Consider the following 19,071-nt stretch of genomic DNA (forward strand, 5'->3'; position numbering starts at 1 on the left):
AGAGGCAGTTTTAGGGTGGTGCAACCACAGCAGTGGCACTGGGAGCCATGCTGCAGGGGACGCCACAACAATGCTGCAGAATGGAGCATGAGAGGTGGGGGGTGCCAAATTTTAGCGTCACACAGGGCAGCATGGGAATTTGAGGTCCCAAAGTCCACTACTGGGCCCATCTACATGCTGGTCTAGGTTCTTCAGGGAGGAAGGTTGGGGTATAAATTCAATACATTTATATGGGTAACTGTAAAGCTATCATTAAAAAATATGTTTTTAGAGAAGCTGCTCATCTCACACTGAAGGGTAGTTTATTTTCCTTTGTAAATAAATAAAAAAATATAATCAGAGGTAACTTTAAAGTGCCCCCATTTGTGTCAAATTGCCTTGTACACAGATATTTTGGTTTTGAGTATTAAATTAATTGAACAAGGAGATAAAAAAGGTTGTAGAATGACACATTTCTGCAAAAAACATTGTGCTGTATACATTTCTTTCTCAAACTACTGCAGCTCTTCCTCACTCCTGTTTATTATTCATCTTAATCTATTTGGAATGCCTTTACTAAAATCACTCCTTTTTTCCCTTTCTCACAAATGCATACCCCCATACTTTAATTCCATATAGTAATTTCCTTCCACCTTCTGTATCAACTCTGAGCCTTCACCACAATTTTCTTCCTTCTTAATTCCACTCTGTATAAATCCATTTGCTTTTGTCCCAACCTGCTTTCTCTGTTTTTCCCCCCTGGCTTTTTCTGTCATTCCTTCTCTGCATGTAAGATTCATAGTATATGAAACACTGCAAAACCCTACCAAACTTGTTTGTTCAAAGTGGGACAATAACGGTGTAAGTGCACAAGACATGCGCCAATGAAAATGTTGTTAAAATCAAAGCAATTGTTAATACTGTTTCAGAAAACACGGGGGGGGGGGAGGAGCTAGGGGACTCCTGTTCTGTTTATTTAAAGTATACCCTGATTTCAGGTGTCAAAATATTCTTATTCAGGAATATTCAGAATGACCATGCTTCTTTTTTTCTCCCTGCAGCACCACTAACAGAAAAACCACCAAAGCTTTTATATCCTTCAGAGAGTAAACTGACAATTCAGGAGACACAGCTGGGTAAGTTGCATTCAAGAAGTGCTTATGTCTGCTGTGTCTTAATGTTTGATTAAGGCATTAACAATTAAAATTAAAACTAGAGATGACATTGCACTGTGCTTTTGCGCAGATATGTTTGAGGTTAGGTTATAATAATGACACATTTGCATTGATTCTATTGTATTTAATATTATAACTGATCTTTGTTAAAAAGCAAGGTGTCATTTTCTTTCCATAGTTTGCAGTTATTCTGTTTACAAGTAATAGTTAAGGGAAGTTAACTAAAAGTAGAGGAAAAGTCAAACTGAAGAGCTCAATTGATAGTTTGGGGCTATAACTGCCAATGGTCAGTGTTGATAAGATTTATAGTCTGAAATATTTGGGAAGGCTGTGAGTATTGCAAGTACAGAAGCCAATTTTCCTGATGATTCTGAGTGCTACATGGTTTGTTGACTTTGAACCAAATGTACTGAATTTTTGTTTTACCCATACATGGACTTTTAAGCTATATTAAGTCATACTTTCATACCTCCAAAAGAGCATTTACTTCGTTCATTTTGTCAGATTATAACTGAATTTCAATGGTTTATAATTCACTGTGAAATTCCCTGCGTTATGTTTGTGACTCTTTGGTAACTACAGAATAGAGTGTTGTCACCACTGCTATCTAATTTTTAATGCTATCTTCCACTGCCATGGCAGATCTAGGCTATGTTAGTGACATTTAATGAATGTGGTTTTTGTCATATGTTCACTTGGAAACTACAGGTTATTACTTGTCTTAAGACTAATTCTCAACTTTTTCATAGTAAAGGCCTTACATGGTGGACTTTAGCACCATTTTAAAGCATCTATTTTTACATATAGAGCCATTTGTGAAAGCACCCTCTGCTTAAAAACCTGAAAAGTTAACTTCCTCAGAAAAAACACTACCCTTATGATATTACCATCTCAATATTGTCAGAATAGGGCTTCAATATACATTAGATTGTTTGAAGAAAATAATATTTGTTGGTAGTCAGTTGCACTTTCTATAATATTATGTCTTTTTAAAAGAACAAGCAATGATTTATTCTAGCCTTGTATGTGATCATATCAATGGAATTTATGCATCTGCCTGACTTTGCAGAGTACAAGTTTGCCTTCTAAATATTACTATTGATGTTTTGTTGTATTACTATGATGACTCTTGTGTTTAACTGCATACCATCTGTCTTACTTAATTATGATCAAGGAATGTGAAATATTAGACGACATCTTAGGCATCTTTGAAGCATTACTAGATTGGCAAATTATAATTAAGCTGGTACAAATTTCTGACTCCAAACAGTTAATTGGCATACTGCAAGTTCCTGTTTGGCTTCTGAGTTCTGCAGTTCTAGGTGTGTTAAAGATAAATTATTACGGTCATATTCTCATATGTGTGGACAGCGCCGGAAGTTCTGAACCTGACCTGAGAAGCAGTATTCTCTTTACAATGGGAAGGCACATTTTTATAAACTTACCACAGAACATAAGAAAGCATTGGGTTTGCAATGGCTAGTCCTATGAGAGGTAGAAATATGTCTAACCTTTTGATCAGAAAGCATTTGTTGAAGTAGTAGCTCACTGTGGGTCTGATCAAATGCATACTGCAAATATTAAAATTTCAGATAAAAGGAAAATCCTGGAAATTCTGTTTCCAATGAAGCACATACATCATGTAGAAAAGCAACATGGTATATAATACATTAATTAAGGCCAGTTTGAAAATAAATCTATCAAAATGTGTAAACAGAATGTATAAACCATATGTACTAACTCTCTTGAACAGGTTTCAATCAAGTTCTGACAGGAAAGCTAATGGAGGTCAAGAATAAGATAATATAAGCTCTTCTCCGCTTTTACTAAGTGGTTCATTTGAATTAATCAATATCTGTGTTTAAATAATGCATTTAGGATTTGAGTTGCAGAGGGGCTTTTAATAATACACATGGTTATTTTCTACTCAAGAGGATCAACCTCTCAATATTTGGTTTGTTTGTTTTTACTGCTACAAGGAATAGGTGAATGCTTAAGACACCAAGCTGTCTGTGAAAACATATGAGAAAATTGTAAGAGAAAATTGTGGAGTAGGGTTTCATAGAAATCTGTCTTGTATCTTTCTTCAACCGCTTCCCTCACTGAGGCAGAATTATAAAGCAGTTAGTTGTGGCAGGCCAAACAAAACTCCCCAATGGCCATGCAGTTTATAGAAACAACAAAATAAGTTTCCCCTGGCAGGAGTTTTGCTCCACTTCACTAGACAAGACAGCACAAAGATGTCATCATCTTTTAGGAAATAGTCTCAGTTTTGCTTCCAAAGGAGGTGCCTAAAAACCTTTTCTGAAACCAAAGAAGACAGAGAAAATTAGATTCACTTTCCCACAAATTTTAACAGACAACCCAAAGCACAGCCTGCATTCTTTCACATCTCAGCCTAAATGAAAAAAGAGTTGGAGTTGTGCTCTTTGTCACTTTTCTTTTCTTTTTTAGCTGCTTAGAACCTCCTGCTTAAAGCTGGAGCATAGGTAACAATATTTTCAAAACACCCCACTAGTCCAAGGATTGCGTTAGATAAAGGCTGGAAAACCTGTGGACCCTCCAGATTTTGCTGGACTAAACAAAAGCAAGGATTTTCAACAATCTTCATGGTGGAAACGCAACATCTAATTATTTGGGGCATGGGCATTCAGTGGGGTTTACCATCAATACACAAGGTACCTGTGGGTTTATGATTTTTCCCTTTCTCTTAAATGAAAACATCTGCTTTAAGCAACAAAGCTGCAATGAGCTGAGTTCTGCTCCATACATGATGGTACAACAGGGATGACACTACATCATGAAACATCAGTAAACTTATCTTCAGATAAAAGGGGAAGGGGACTTGAAACCCTCTACTGCCTTGTGCAGTAATAGAAAGGTCCCCAGGGTATTCCAATTACAATGGCAGCAACTTTCATCAATCTACCAGGATGCCATTCTGGTAAGCCTAGTGAAATAGCTGAAAGGTAGCTCAGCTGCACCAGAGTGTAGACAAAGGGAGAGTTAAACAGAGAAGAGTGTCCAAATTAAGCAGGTAGACACTGCCAGGATGAGGAGGAGCAAAGGAACCTGACTGAGAGAAGAGGTGCCCAATAGGAAAAAGCCCAGCACAGAACCAATGTGTGGTTCCTTCTTTACAGAAGGAATTCGAACAAGGAGGAAGTTGGTGGACACCTGCAGAGTGTTAGTTTCTGTGATCACTGTGCAGCTGCGTGGAGTCACAGGACTCTGTTTACATTCCAGAGACCTTCAAGTCTCACGGGAAAGGGAGATGGGATGTGACGTTAGTGGTTTCCTGTTTCCTTTGTTCCTTTGTTCAGTTGCTCTCTGCTTTCATAGAGAGAGGATGTCTTTTCTGTTCTGCATAGTTTAGAAATACAACTCTTTACAATGTAGCCAAACCTCTCGTCTCTTCCCTGTGCTGGGAACCCTGCTGGATAGAATGTGCTTGAGGCCTTATCAAAGGCTCAGGTCATTAAACACGTCGGAGGCGATTTCAGAGGCTCAGCTCGGAGGAAGATGAGGCCTTATTGGCTTGGCCGAGCGGAGTTCCGACACAGAACACCTGGGCTAGTGGGAAGGAGGCATCCACTATAATTTCCTACAGTGGGAGAAGGAGCAGGAGGATTTATTGGCAGACTTAATACCATAGTCCCAGCTCAGCTATAGGTGCATATGTTTAGGAAGTCCTTTGGGCAGAATCTTTCTTTACCCAAGCTATGCACATTCAAAGCACACATTCCACCACCGCCCCTCAAAGAATTCTGGGCAATGTAGTTCACAGCCACACTTAACAAATTACAGTGCTCAGAATTCTTTGCAGGGGAAAATGTGTGCTTTGAATGTGGTTTTAAAGCATTATGTATTTGCAGTCGCAGTATCAGTGATGTGAATTATACTCACTTCAAAGTAAGAACCACAACTTAATATTACTATGAGTCAGAACTCTGAATATTTTTTTTAACTATAGAAATGGTTTAACTCAGCAATCTTTCTACAAATAATTAAGGTTCTACAAATAATTACAATTCATTATAAATCTATTGCTTACATTTATAAGTTCATATGGCAGCTCAGCTTTTTGTATGAGCTTAAAATCATGTTGTTAATAAGTTTGTTCCTTCAACAAATTATCATTACTTCATTAATTGGAAATTTACAGTTGATTAGTAAATTAGCAACTGAAACCTTTGAGGAAGATTAATAAATTCTAAGAAGATAAATAGAAAGAAATACTCTTAACAATGTAGGGACATTCAGTTCACTAAGTTGGACTCAGTAAACGTTTTTCCCCCTACTTTTGATATTTGCGGTACAATTTTAACATAGAAGCGCCATGAAAATGGGTCGTTTTAAAAGCAATTGCCATTTCACTTTTAGCAGAGGAGCTGAAGGGTAGATTGTAAATAAAAGCAGACTCAGCACTAAACACACTACTTTAAATTAGATACAAATCTTTCATTCTCGAGTGGTGTGAAGGAAAATGAGTCTTAGAAAAAAGGATGGATTCTCTCTGTTCAGTAACTGCTGTGTATGAAATCTATGCTGACCTTGATTCAGGCACCTATGGGAAGTCTCACCGTCCCAGTTTACTTGGACAGCAAATTGAAAGGGTACCATCTAACCTTGAGATTTCAGGATCATAGAATCACAGAATCAAAAAATTGTAGAGTTGGAAGGGATCCCGGGGGTCATCTAGTCCAACCCTCTGCAATGCAGCAGTCTCAGCTAGATCATACATGACAGATGGTCATCCAACCTCTGCTTAAAAACCTCCAAGGAAGGAGAGTCCACCACCTCTTTCGGAAGTCTGTTCCATTGTTGAACAGATCTTACTGTCAAAAACTTATTCCTGATGTTTATGTTCCTATATTCAATTCTGATCTAAGTTTATGTAATAAAAAAGAAATACTTTCAAATCAGGCTTTCTTTCTTTCTTGCTTGCTTGCTTGCTTTCTGATTTTGCTAGCCTGGTCACTTTACAATCCTTCATTTCCTTTCTTTACTTTTCAACTGAAACACTACTTTGCCTGCAATAAACTCTTGCCAGGTGCGCCAGTGTCTGCATGCTACCAAATGCACCCATTTTTGCAGGAAGTTTTCTCTTCACACATAGCCACAAATATCTGCTTTCCCCAAGTCCAAATGTAGCTAGAGATGAAATATTAGTCAAACATTGATTAAAGTGCATCGTATAAATCACAGCTTCCTAGGAGAGCACTGATTTCCTTATGCAAGAAGCTCATGATTTATGGTTTGTATCCTTTAATATTGGGAAATAATGTTAGTAGCTGGCCCTTGTCATGAATATAAATCACAGGCCTAGTTCACATGGTCAACTTTGTCTCCTAGTGATGTCCTCTGAGTGTCCCCAGGAACACGTTGCACTGAGAATGTATTATCTGAATCAAGATCTGTTGGGATGCAGCAGCTGCCCTTTCTGATATTATTGCAGTTACAAAAGCTGTGGCGGCAACTACAAAGTGGCCGATTAATATAATGAAATGTATTCCAGAGTCATATGGCAGGTATTTTGAACTAGCTTGTGTTCCTTTGGGGTGCTGCATAGCAGCTAGTTGTTCTGAATCCCCGAAGTTTTCATGAAGTTATCCCTGATTGGAAGTTCTGATAAAATTACAGAACAAGTGGAATAACTAAATCTGATCACTTCATGGTCAGGAGACTTCCTACACAGTGTCAGCAGTTCATCTGGCACAATGTTTGTATGACCTACAAAGGGAGCTGATTAAGTTTTAATGTATTGATATTGGTCCCTTTGGTCTCTTTTTTAAATAAAAAAAACTTGGCAATGAAATCTTTAGCTCTAATTAAGTAGGAGAAACAATGACCCTTCTAAAGCTGTAACACTTAGAATGATATTTGCACTTGTAAAATGTTTGAAATTGTGTCTGCAAACCAATTCTCATTAAGTGTACGAATATCTTTGTCAGAGGTCTTAGAGAAGCCGGAGCCATCCAGCGTTTTTCTTTCCTTATTGTTACTATTTTTTAAAGTGTTAATTGGCCTGTCTAAGGCGCAAAAAAAGTTGACTCTGGAGTATTATCTCGCAAATGAAAGATTTGCTGCTGTTGTATGAAACTGTGATTCAGATATATTCCGCTCTGTGTAGTCCTGTAACAATCCAGCAGTCACAACAAGAAATAAAAGCTATGCATGCCCCTTAAGAATCAACTAAACTGACCATTATGGATTGGAGGTTGTGGGCTAAAGGAAGGGGAAATTGTTTGGGATGACTGCTGACAAATGCATGTTCACACAAATGTGTGAAAGTCATGAGATATAATAAGATTTCCAAACTCCTGTAGCTGTTGTCTATCTTGGACAGCTATTAGCAGAAATTCTAGTGAGACGTGACCCTTGGTGAAACTATGATGCAATTAGTAGTATTTGATCATTAGTTGAGTGAATTTCTTTGCCAAGAAACAGCTCTATTCATCCTCAATTAATTACAAAGACCTAACCTCAAAAACAAAACTTGGCAGCCGTAAGGAAATCCCCATATCTAGTGAATTATAGGGTACCTCTGGTAAGGAAACCATTAACGCAATAAATGTAACCACAACGTGCTTCGCATATTGTAGTGCCTCTTGCCTTGCCCATTCTTAATAGAAAACTATTCTCCTTCTTAAAAAAAATAAATCATTATATACAGCTCTTGAATGGTGAAATCATTGTGTTGAAAGTCAACACTTTCTCAGTAAATTTGGCTTTGTGGCTTTGGCTATGTTCTGTAAGCCAAATAGCAAAATAGTCCATGGCATAATACCATCTGGTTAGGCAACAGTGAAATACCACATTACTATCCTTGACTCTGCTGGCGATTAGGAATCACTTGGGAGAGTTTTTAGTGGACATTTGCCTCACAATTTTACAGCTGCATTCAGGTTAGAAATTGCACAAGGATGATAATAAAACAGTATGTATCATATATGCTGAATACAGTGTGTAAGGCAACATCTGCCACCCTTCCAGATGTTTTGAACTACAACCTGTCATTCCCAGGCAGCATGAGAGAATACCAGCATGGCAAAGTTGTGCATGGCTCCAGTATGACTGATCTTTGTACTCCATGTGCTCTGCAAAGCTCCATCCATTCCCTATCCATCTACGATTGTTGGACAAGTACAATCTAACTATCCAGTTTTCTACTGTTGGCATGAAGGTGTACCCGCTTTTTCTCCCTTCAGGTGGCACAGAGCACATGCTTCGCTTTTGGAAACTAAATATCTGGCATCTCCAGCTAAAGTATCTCAATAAGACACACCTGCACTCAATATTTTGCAGTGACTGTCCATCAGAATAGAAAAGGGACTATTGCTCTGACACTGTATAAAATAGAGCCTTGTACATATGGACATTTTCCTAAGTGCTCTGCATCACCTAACTAGAAATTCTGGCAGCTTTCAGAATTCAGAGATCTCAGTAGCTAACAGCACAAAAATATATACTTCTACTCAGAAGTAATCCTCATTGAGTTCAATGGGACTCAGTCCCAGGAAAGTAGATAAAGGATTGCACTTTAAAACTATTTTATTGCTTGTTTTTTGATATCACTAGTACTGAGGGCTTTCTGCCAAGTTTCTAATAATTCTGTTGTTTGGTGCGTGTTTAGAATTAAACAATTGCACTATGTGCATTCTACTGAGGAACATCACATATCAGTTTTTGAAAAAATATAAAGACAATCTTGTTTGATTAATGTTATTCTAAAGAAGAGTGTTAGTGGATTCTTGTGCAGCAAAGCTAATCTAAGTGAATTAGTCAATATAAACTCAAGTCCTAACTCCAGAGAAAAGCAATAGCCAACAGCTGTTTTGTATTTTGATAGGAGGGCTTTCATTTGACCTTATTCCAGCTTTGGCATTTCTATATGCTTTCATCTTAACTATCCATTGTCAGATTTAAGCATATTACTGTCATGTAAGATTTGTTAGTATAGCATCTCAAGACTAAAGCATACTATCAAGCATGATGAATATTTTCTTCATGTAACTCGGCAATATCTACTGCAAAATTGTCATTTGTTCTAAGTCCTGATGTATGGCAGTGATCACAAAAAGATTATGGTAGCCTTCCAGATAGATCCCTATAAATTACCGTATTTTTTGCACCATAACACTCACTTTTTTCCTCCTAAAAAGTAGGGGGAAATGTCTGTGCGTGTTATGGAGGGAATGCCTACGGGTGGCATGCCTACGGATTTTCCTCCTCTAAAAACTACGTGCGTGTTATGGTCGGGTGCGTGTTATAGAGCGAAAAATACGGTAGTAGCCAACTGCTCACACCTATTGTTAGTAAGGGAAAAAACAAAGCCTTTCCTACCTGACTACCCAAGGGGGGTAGATTTTTACTTGCCACAGGCAATCAGGCTAGCATCTGTTTAAATGTCTGTCCACCAGACATCTATGCTTCCTAGCTTTCAAGTTATATTGGATTTCCCACACACAGAGAGAGTATACAGCCAGGGGCTTCAAATGGTACAGAGTAAAACCAGTGAGTTTATTCAGAAGATTTGCATTGATGTTTTAAGCCATTTCTTCCTATATACTGTTATGAGTTTGTGAGGCGCCAGCTACCGCTCAATTCCTGTGTCTAATAAAAGTTAGAATTAATCAATGCTTGGAGAGTTAGACTGAAAATTGGTTGAAATAGTCTGACTCAGCTTTCCCTATCCAGGAAGCTACCTGGGAGAAGAACCATCAAAGGGAACAAAGCTAATAATGGCAGAGGTGGACTAGATGACACTTGGGGTGCCTCTACAATTCTGAGATTGTATGATTCTGTACATGGATCCTTGAAGGATCAGATCATGTGTCCTTCTAGTCTAGCATTCCACTTTCATATGACTACCCAGCTGCTCCCATGAAACCCACAAGCATGGTAGGCATCTCCTCCAGGATATTGTATGTGCTTTAGAAGTTTTATATAATTCAAAAATCAGGCAACAAATACCCTAAATAAACAAGAAAACATTTACTTTTGGGCTTTTAAAATGGATAAGTAATAGCACTTAGCTTCCCTCTCAGGTCATACTGTTGTGTTACCTTGTCAATGCACACTGTCATTTTGGTAATTTTCACAAATCACAATAAAAAACAAATCTTTTGCAGACTTGCATCAGTTCATAGCAAATGTAATAACCCCAATTCAAATCAACTTCATTTTTAGTCTGACCTGAGGCTACGTCTGCAGAATGTCAACTTTTATTATAACTATGGGTGCAGATGTGTATCTGACCAATGAGACTTCTAGAGCTCCCACTCTAGGATTTTGACTAAAGTAAAGCCTGAGCTGAATTTAGTGGTTCACGCTCAAGTAAAAACATCCAAGGGAAGTCGAGGAAGTTTCAGTGAGATGAAATAAATTTCTCAGGGGGCTTTTATACATCTCTTGCTGCTCTACATTACAATGACTAAGCTTTACTCGCCCTGACTTTCTGTGTGGACATGTTAGCTTCCCAATAAAGTATAACTGCAATTGACTCAATGTTGGTTAAGACTTTGTATTATGAAGAGCAATACTTTTAAATTAACTTTGGGTGCCAGATAATTTTCTCATCTGATATTTGGTTTCCCTACTACCTAAAGCAATACTGTTAAATCGCAAAGTGAAATCTTCATGCTAATCCTCACTGCTCCGTAGCTTTATGAGCATAAAACCCTGACATTCTCAGGTGCTCTTTTTATTATGAATAGGTTGATTGAGCAGAGCAGAGTGTTGAGAAAACTGTTAGTGTGATATAAGGCTTTTGGTCACTGGTGTGCTTTCAGGCTAGACTGGAAATGATCAGTCGTGCGTGGGTTCAATCCCCACCTTGGGCAAAAGATTCCTCTATTGCAGGGGGTTGGAAACCTCATGATTCCTTCCGTGATTCTGTGATCCAGTGTTCACATGTATGTTAGCTGTGTAAGTGTGAGAAAGAGCAATTCTCCTAGAAGATTGTAAATTAGAGATTCCAGACTTTCACTACATGGAGAAGAATAGCTTTGAGGAAAAGAAAAGAAAAAGAAAACATCAAGATTAGTTTTCCATCTTTGAATAATATTGTAAATTCGCAAACAGTCAGAGACATAGGATTTCTTGTATAGAATTTAAAACCTTACCATATCTTCCAGGATAGTTTTGAATTATTGATGATAAAATGCTTCCCACACTTTCTAGCACATCAGCAGTATGCAGACCAACTGGGCTCTTACATATTTTAATTACTAGAGAAGTGCACAGAAAGTCATTGTATAAAGGCACTATTTCAAAGGGTTTTGTAGTCAGTGTGGTTGTTACATGTCTCTGTCAAGGTTGTAGTGACATGAAAGCTAAATATTTAACTATCCACTTCTTTTCCATTAATCACTGTGTTGCCAAGAAAAGGGTCTTACAGAGATAAATGACTTAACATCAGAGATGTGGGGTGCAGATACACAATGGACAAAATCAGCTATTTTAGGGCAGCATGGATCCAGTTAACAGAGAATGTCCTCAATGGCATCTAGGAAAAAGGGTTCAATAAAAATATTCATAGCAACTACTCTAGTCCGCAAATGCCTATGCCATAATAAATTTGATGGCCTTTAAGTTGCTACAAATTGCTGTGCTGTTTCAAAATACTGTCCCATACAGCTATTTCGGTATGTTATATAGAGAATTATCATTATCATTTTGTGCTGTAATTTGTTCAGCTTCACAATCTATAGCCTGGGATTGTGCATGAAATGGAACAGGCATGTTAAAGGCCAAATGCCTATACTGTAGTGGAAAGATTTTGCCTGGCACTATCAACCATCCCATCCCCGCTTTTAATGTATCTATGTAGGGGTTTGTTTTGTTTGTTTGTTAAGCTGCTTTGGGTCGTCTGTGGAAGATAAAGCAACTAACATCAGCAACAACAACAACAACAACAACAACAACAACAACAACAATAATAATAATAATAGGAGTTTGGAGTCAAGAATAGATAATTTATAATTTTGCATAGGAACAAACAAAACCAATAACTACACCCAGTTTAAAAGACTATTACAGTGGTACCTCTGGTTATGTACTTAATTCATTCCGGAGGTCCATTCTTAACCTGAAACTGTTTTTAACCTGAGGTACCACTTTAGCTAATGGGACCTCCTGCTGCTGCCGTGCCGCCGCCACGCAATTTCTGTTCTCATCCTGAAGCAAAGTTCTTAACCCGAGGTACTATTTGCGTGTTGAGTCCCACAATGCCACCCCCAACAAAATTCACACTTCACACATCAATTTTTGTTTAAGGTTTTTGGCATAATTTTGGCCACAACTTTATTCAAAATACAAAAAATGTGAGTGGTTGCTTAGGCATTGGTTATGACTATCTGTCCTTGCCCTCAAGGACAGAGCTGGCCTTCCGGACACCAACGGAAGCCAGCGTGGGAAACAAGTATTGGGTGAGAAAATGGAGCTGAGCCACAGACCCTCACTTCTCACCCTCATGTTCCTGTGGGGCTTGCACGGCCCAAGTCCGACTCCGGGGACAAGGACGAAAAGAATGGCAAGCCCCTGGATTCCTTTAATGGAATTCCCTTTCCGCATCATTTGGAGGGATAGGCACTTACCCCTCCAAGAACCAATTTAACCAATGCCTAACCGCCAACCTTACAAGTTGTGACGATTTGCTACGCAGTAGGCAAAAACCAAATGGCACCAGCCAATCAGCCAAATGGCAAAATTCCTACCAGGCCCCCGCTCCAAGGCGGACGACCCCATGACAGGCATAGCAAGGTCAAGCAATCAAGAAAAACCACCCTATAAAAGGGAGGGAGGGCGGGTGATCCGGTGCAAAACGGCCAAGAGGACGTCCAACGTCTGGCCCCTGTATTTAAAGACTCTGACCCCTCCTCCAAATTGGCAACAATCAAAACTCCCCAGCAACCCAAATTTAACCACTTAAAGGCTTGGGTTCCTTACCAAATTTGCCTAGTCACTGCAGGGTGGCCTGTTCCCCCAACCGCAACACGTGCTCTCTGTTAGGGAGAACACGCTTTCTGGGTTAGGGGAATCTGTAACCTGAAACATATGTAACTTGAAGTGTATGTAACCCGAGGTACCACTGTACTTGTTTAACTAGCCAAAGCCCTGAGATAAGAGGAATGTTTTTGCCTGGTGATTCTTCCTGAGAAGAGCATTCCACAGATGGGGAGAAGGCCTGTTTTCATGTTGCCACCCTCTAGACCTCTCGTGGAGGCGACTCTTGAAAATGGGCCTCAGGTTTTGATCACAGACCAATTAATATGGAAGAGGTGTTCCTTGAGGTACTGTGGTCCTGAGCTGTTTAAGGTCAAAACCAGCACTTTGAATTGCACCCAAATACTAATTGGCAGCCTGTGAAGTTGGGCCAGGATCGGTGAGCCCTGGTGAGCAACTTGGCTGCTGAATTCTGCACCAGCTGAAGTTTCTGAACTGTCTTCAGAGGCATCCCCACATATGATGCATTGCAGTAATCTAAGGTGTTACTTTTGTGTTACTTTGTCAAATGTTTCTCTGTTTACCATGGCAATTCTTTGGGAGGTGTTGGAAAACAGGACCCATCTGTATACACTAATTAAATTCTAGTGGGAGGTGCTAAAGTCTTTTTTTTTAAGGTCATGAAATTAAAACAGAGAGTGAAGTGAGGCAGTTTTACATTACCTAAAAATCTCTAAACACAAACAGTGAACCACCCAGTCACTCAAGAATGCAACACAGCTCCCTTTAATCTTGTATACTAATAAATAATGTTAGAAGTGGTGTATAAATAAACCATTAACCTTAATTTCAGTGACGTTTCCAGAGGAAGGAAGGTAATTAGTTTGTCAGGATAAAGGAAGAAAGGCTGTGTGTCAAAGCTGAGGGAGGTAGAGGTGAGAACCAAAACTTGTATTATAGTGATCACTGGCTGCTTATAATTACTGCCATCTTTGGCCCCATAGCTTTTCATGTCGTCCTATTCACATGCATAGATTACAAACCTCTTAACAGAGGGAAAAAAATAAGTGCAGAAGCTAGGGCATAGCAGAGGCCAGTCTTTTCTAGCTGTGCATCTAACTCCCTTCTGCAATGCCCCAGTTGCAGCTCTTCAAATTGCTCAAGTGACGCCTTACAATTCACAACCAAACAGGCTAAGTCCCAGGGAGCTGGCTGAATATATTGCTTTTGATTAGCACTGCAGAATCATGCCTTTTTAGCTCAAGAAAGTTCCTGTAAGGTGTCTCTCCTGGGAAACTCCTTTTAGAAATCTCTGCATTTTTCGCAGCCAGAGGGGGGAAATCCAAGGCTTCTTTGTTCGCTGTTCATAGTCAGCCATGATTTCTAGTCGAATGCAAGGGAGAGAATAAGTGACATAGTAATTTTTTATCATAGTTTCTGTCAAAGGAAGTTTTTAAAGGTGAAAGCTTAAAAGTAAAATCATCCTTTAATTTATATGTTGGGAACTTGTAATATTTTATTAAAACAGTATTTTAGGGTAGCAAATAACAACAGTTAACACCAAAGTTCGTAATTACCTGGTTAAGAGTATGAATAGGTGCAGTTTGCAATGCTTCACTGTATTATACGTATATCCTAATTTGCCCCAAATCCTTCTCTTTCAAGCTAGCTAGGCTGCTTTATTGTTTCATGCACAGAAGTTATTTAATTGAAGTTTACCTTCAATGAAATTCTTTTTTATTGCTTTGAAGTAAGTGACTGTATCACCCAACCAATCAGTCTTCTCCACGTTGAATTTATTCTATTTGAGCAGTCCTCCTAATTGTTATTATATTGATATATTTAATTTGGGCCATTCACTTGAATATTTAGGGGGGGGGGAGTTTTGTGTGGTTGTGGTACCCCTCATCCAGATCTGCAAACCTCTGTTGGTCCTGAGTTTCTTTATTTTGGTAAAGGGGGATCAGTTGTCTTTCCAGACAACTCTCAGTCATGGCTGCGGCTGGGTAGTTTAAATCCCAGGTAAGCAATATGATAAGGCACATATGTGGGACAACATCTCCATGCATGTAGAGGCACTACAAGCCAGGGCTAAATTCATGGAAAACTAATAATTCCACCCCCACCAGATGCTCACTGAAAGAGATCATAAAAACCAAGCCAATTTCAAATACAGCCAGTGCAAGTTCTCCTGTCTCAGCAAATAGCTTTCTCTCTGTGTGGGTGAAGGTATATTAAGTTTTCATGTTTTCATACAAATGGGGCAGTGCGAAAATGCTCCAGCCTGCAGCTGCAACTCCATAGCAAACCACCAGTATTGCATACAATACTTCTATTTATGTAGTTGTTAGCTCCTACTCTAAAGCGGACAAACACCGGCTCCCTCAGCCTGAAGCGACATGAGGACCGCCCTCCTTATAGTCAAATTTCACTGGATTTAACCATCCATGGGTCCTTTTTGCCTTATCCAATTTGTACGTGGCTCCACTATATGTAAATGTGAATGTACCGACAGCTCATTGTTTTTATATTTCTGCATTATTTCCCTTGTTACATAATTATTATTATTATATATTTATTTATACCCCACCATTTCTCTCGGTGGGACTCAGCAGAGATCTATGTTGAACAACATCCTATGAAATAATAATAAAATAACATTATATAATAATATACCTTACAAACCTAACAAGCAAAACAGCACATAAGGAGTGGAGGGTATATTCCCAATCCTGTAATAAATCGCCCCCACATCACTCCATGTCTTTTGGGAAGGGTGGGTTGCACCTTGCTTCCCTGTGCACTGTGGTCGCGAGTCAAATCATTGCAGGGCCATACTTAGTATCAACGTAAAGCAAAACCAAATAAATAAATGCTTTTTTCAGACTAAAACAGAAGTTCCACACTGGTCTGTCCATTTATTCAGTTACCTAGGACTTACTAGGAACTTGTCAATATCTGTTAGTGTTTGAATATTTTTATCTGTTGCTATTAACATCTGTTAAATGTTCATTTGTTTAGATAATAAAAAAGCTAGCCATTATCACATTATGGCAAGATGACAGATTTCCTAGTGGATAGAAGACATTTTAAATGCCATTTTAGTAGAAATAAACAATATCAGTACAACTATAAATCAAAGCAAACTCAATGTAGCTGTATACAGCATTCCTCAATTATGTAATGTTATTGTCCTGAAGCATCTTCATTTTTCTAGGTTCTTCTGCTGTGCTCAGTACATGAAAATAAATGAAAAATTAATTTAGAATCCATGAGGCTGAATGCAATATTAATGACCCTCTCCTTGTTATGAAAAAGAAAACTGGATTGGAAATCTTGATCACCAATCAGTTTCTTCTTTGCAAAGAATTCTGGTGAAACTGAATACACTCACGTAAAAGTAGGTTAGCTCACTGTATTAATAAAGTTACACAACACTAAGTGCTTGATGCTGAAGCCATGAGCATTCAAATTCAGTACCACAGAAACCCATTGAGTACTTTTGTGCACAGATATGCACAGATTTGCTGTACATCTCACCTGTCCTGTCAAGACAGCAATGTGGACATGGTGAATAAGCCAAGGAAAAATGTAGATTGGCACTGTGAAGCCTGATTCTACGTGGAGCAGCAGTAGCAGTGATTTTCAACAACAGCACCTTCCATGATCAGGTTGCTGCTTAGGGCCCAACTGCCTTGTTGCGTTGCATTGTAAATTGTTGCAAACTCTGTACAGTGGAACCTCGTGTTACGAACGGGATCCTTTCCTGAGGCCTGTCCGTAACACAGAACTGACCCAAGCTGAAGCGCCGTATCTGTGCACACGCACAGCATGGTTTAGTGCTTCTGCACATGCGCGAGCGGCGAAACCCGGAAGTAACCCATTCTGGTACTACATGGGACGAAACACGTAACCTGAAGCGGACACAACATGAGGTATGACTGTATCCTATGCCCTTTATCCATTTTGCACAAGTAGTTCAAAGAACTCCATTTGCAATTCTAGGGTGTGTGTTTTTGCATAGCTAGTTCCCATTAACACTGCATATAAAAAGATAGCTAAACCAATGCCTAACCGCCTAACCTTACAAAGTTGTGACTATTGCTAATAGGTAGGCAAAAACCAAGTGGCCACAGCCAATCTGCCACATTGGAAAAAATTCCTACCTGGCCCCCATTCCAAAACAGGCAACCAACCAAAGTCCAAAGCAAGGCCAAACACGACCTAATTAATGGGTGGGTGGGCGGGTGTTCGGCAGCGCGAAGCAAAAGGAGGTCCCTACGTCACGCTGCCAAATAGATACCCCTAACCCCCAACCTTGCCACACTGCTGATTGGCTAAAGGCCATTGGCATAACTGTGGCCCCGCCCAAAACCCGGTTAGGGAAGAGTTTCAGGGCTGATCCAACATTGCAAGGGTTGGAGGCTTTTGTTTTTGTTTTTCCATCCATGTCTATAAAATTTCTAGTACAGTTCTAGGTGAAAGACAAACAATAACACTCCCCCAAAAATATGAACACAGGGATTCATTTGAGATATTTTTATTCAGAGCCTAGCATTCTGTAATTAGAATTTTAAAAAACAACAGCTTAAGCAAATTCCATACAAGTAGGTAAATGTTGCTTCAGGTTGCATACGCTTCAGGTTACAGAGTCCGCTAACCCAGAAATAGTACCTCGGGTTAAGAACTTCAGGATGAGAACAGAAATCGTGCGGCGGTGCAGCAGCAGCTGGAGCCCCCATTAGCTAAAGTGGTGCTTCAGGTTAAGAACAGTTTCAGGTTAAGAACGGACCTCCAGAATGGATTAAATACGTAACCAGAGGTACCACAGTATTTGAAGTATCTTTAAAATCTCCCAGAAGCAAAAAAGCATACATTTTGGTAATAACTCTTTGAAGAACAGTAGCACTAAATACACATTCCAGTTATGTCTCAACTTCCTTCCAGCATGGGATTTGAGTAGGCATACATACAGTAGGGTTCTCAGAATATCTTCTAAGATTGGGCAGGGGGCTGAGCTTTAACACTGAGACTTAACAAAGCAACCTGGCTTCAGTGGGTAAAAGCAATAATGCATCTCATTATACTGTAAAACCAAAAACCACATACTTTATATATTTTTAATCAGAGTAGTTTGAAGGCCTTCTCTACCCTCAGGTCTAGGAAATCCTTCTCTATCTTGTCTCATTCCCGCAAAGTGATCTTCCACATAGATTATTCCACATGCCCTACAAGACTAGCTTCTTACCGCCTCACCAACGTGAGGATCCAGGGCACAACCCTTCAATGGCTGCACTCGTTTCTCTCCGGTCAGGGACAGAAGGTGGTGCTTGGGGGGGGGGCCGTCTTCGTGCTAATCCTTGGTGTGTGGAGTGCCGAAGGGTGTGATATTCTCCCCAATGCTTTTTAACATCTTTATGTGCCCCCTTGCCCAGCTTGTCCAGAGTTTTGGTTTGGGTTGCCATCAGTATGCTGATGACACCCAACTCTATCTGTTGATGGGGAGCCAACTCCCATCTCTTGCGGTGGAGCAATTAGTGCCAGCCCATCCGTTAAGAGTTTGGGTATAATCTTCGACACCTCCCTTTCTATGCAGGCGCAGGTTGCAACTATAACAAAGGTGGCATTTTTTCATCTCTGCCAAGCTAAGCAGTTGGCTCCTTACCTCTCTTGCCCCGACCTAGCCACTGTGATCCACGCGACGGTCACCTCCAGGCTTGATTATTGCAACTGACTCTACGTGGGGCTGCCCTTGGACTGACCCAGAAACTCCAGCGGGTGCAGAATGCCGCAGCAACATTCCTTACAGGGTCCTCGCCGTGGGATCACATTCACCCAGTGCTACACCAGCTGCACTGGCTCCTGGTGGAGTACAGGATCAGGTTTAAGGTGCTGGTTTTAACCTTTAAAGCTCTATGCGGCCTAGGACCCTCATACCAACAGGACCACCTCTCCTGGTATGTCCCAC

General features: G+C 39.8%; 1 protein-coding gene across 4 annotated transcripts in view; it reads left to right on the plus strand.

Annotated features, from left to right (window-relative positions):
- IL1RAPL1 (interleukin 1 receptor accessory protein like 1) overlaps nucleotides 1–19,071 on the plus strand; it is a 636,262-nt gene that overhangs the window by 480,277 nt on the left and 136,914 nt on the right. For all 4 annotated transcript variants that reach the window (XM_083612316.1, XM_083612313.1, XM_083612315.1 and 1 more), the window contains exon 6: nucleotides 1,041–1,115. In XM_083612316.1, the coding sequence (XP_083468442.1) occupies nucleotides 1,041–1,115 (75 nt within the window). The remainder of the gene's footprint in view (nucleotides 1–1,040; nucleotides 1,116–19,071) is intronic.

This window comes from Podarcis filfolensis, assembly GCF_964270895.1.
Source record: "Podarcis filfolensis genome assembly, chromosome: 4".
Taxonomy (NCBI): domain Eukaryota; kingdom Metazoa; phylum Chordata; class Lepidosauria; order Squamata; family Lacertidae; genus Podarcis; species Podarcis filfolensis.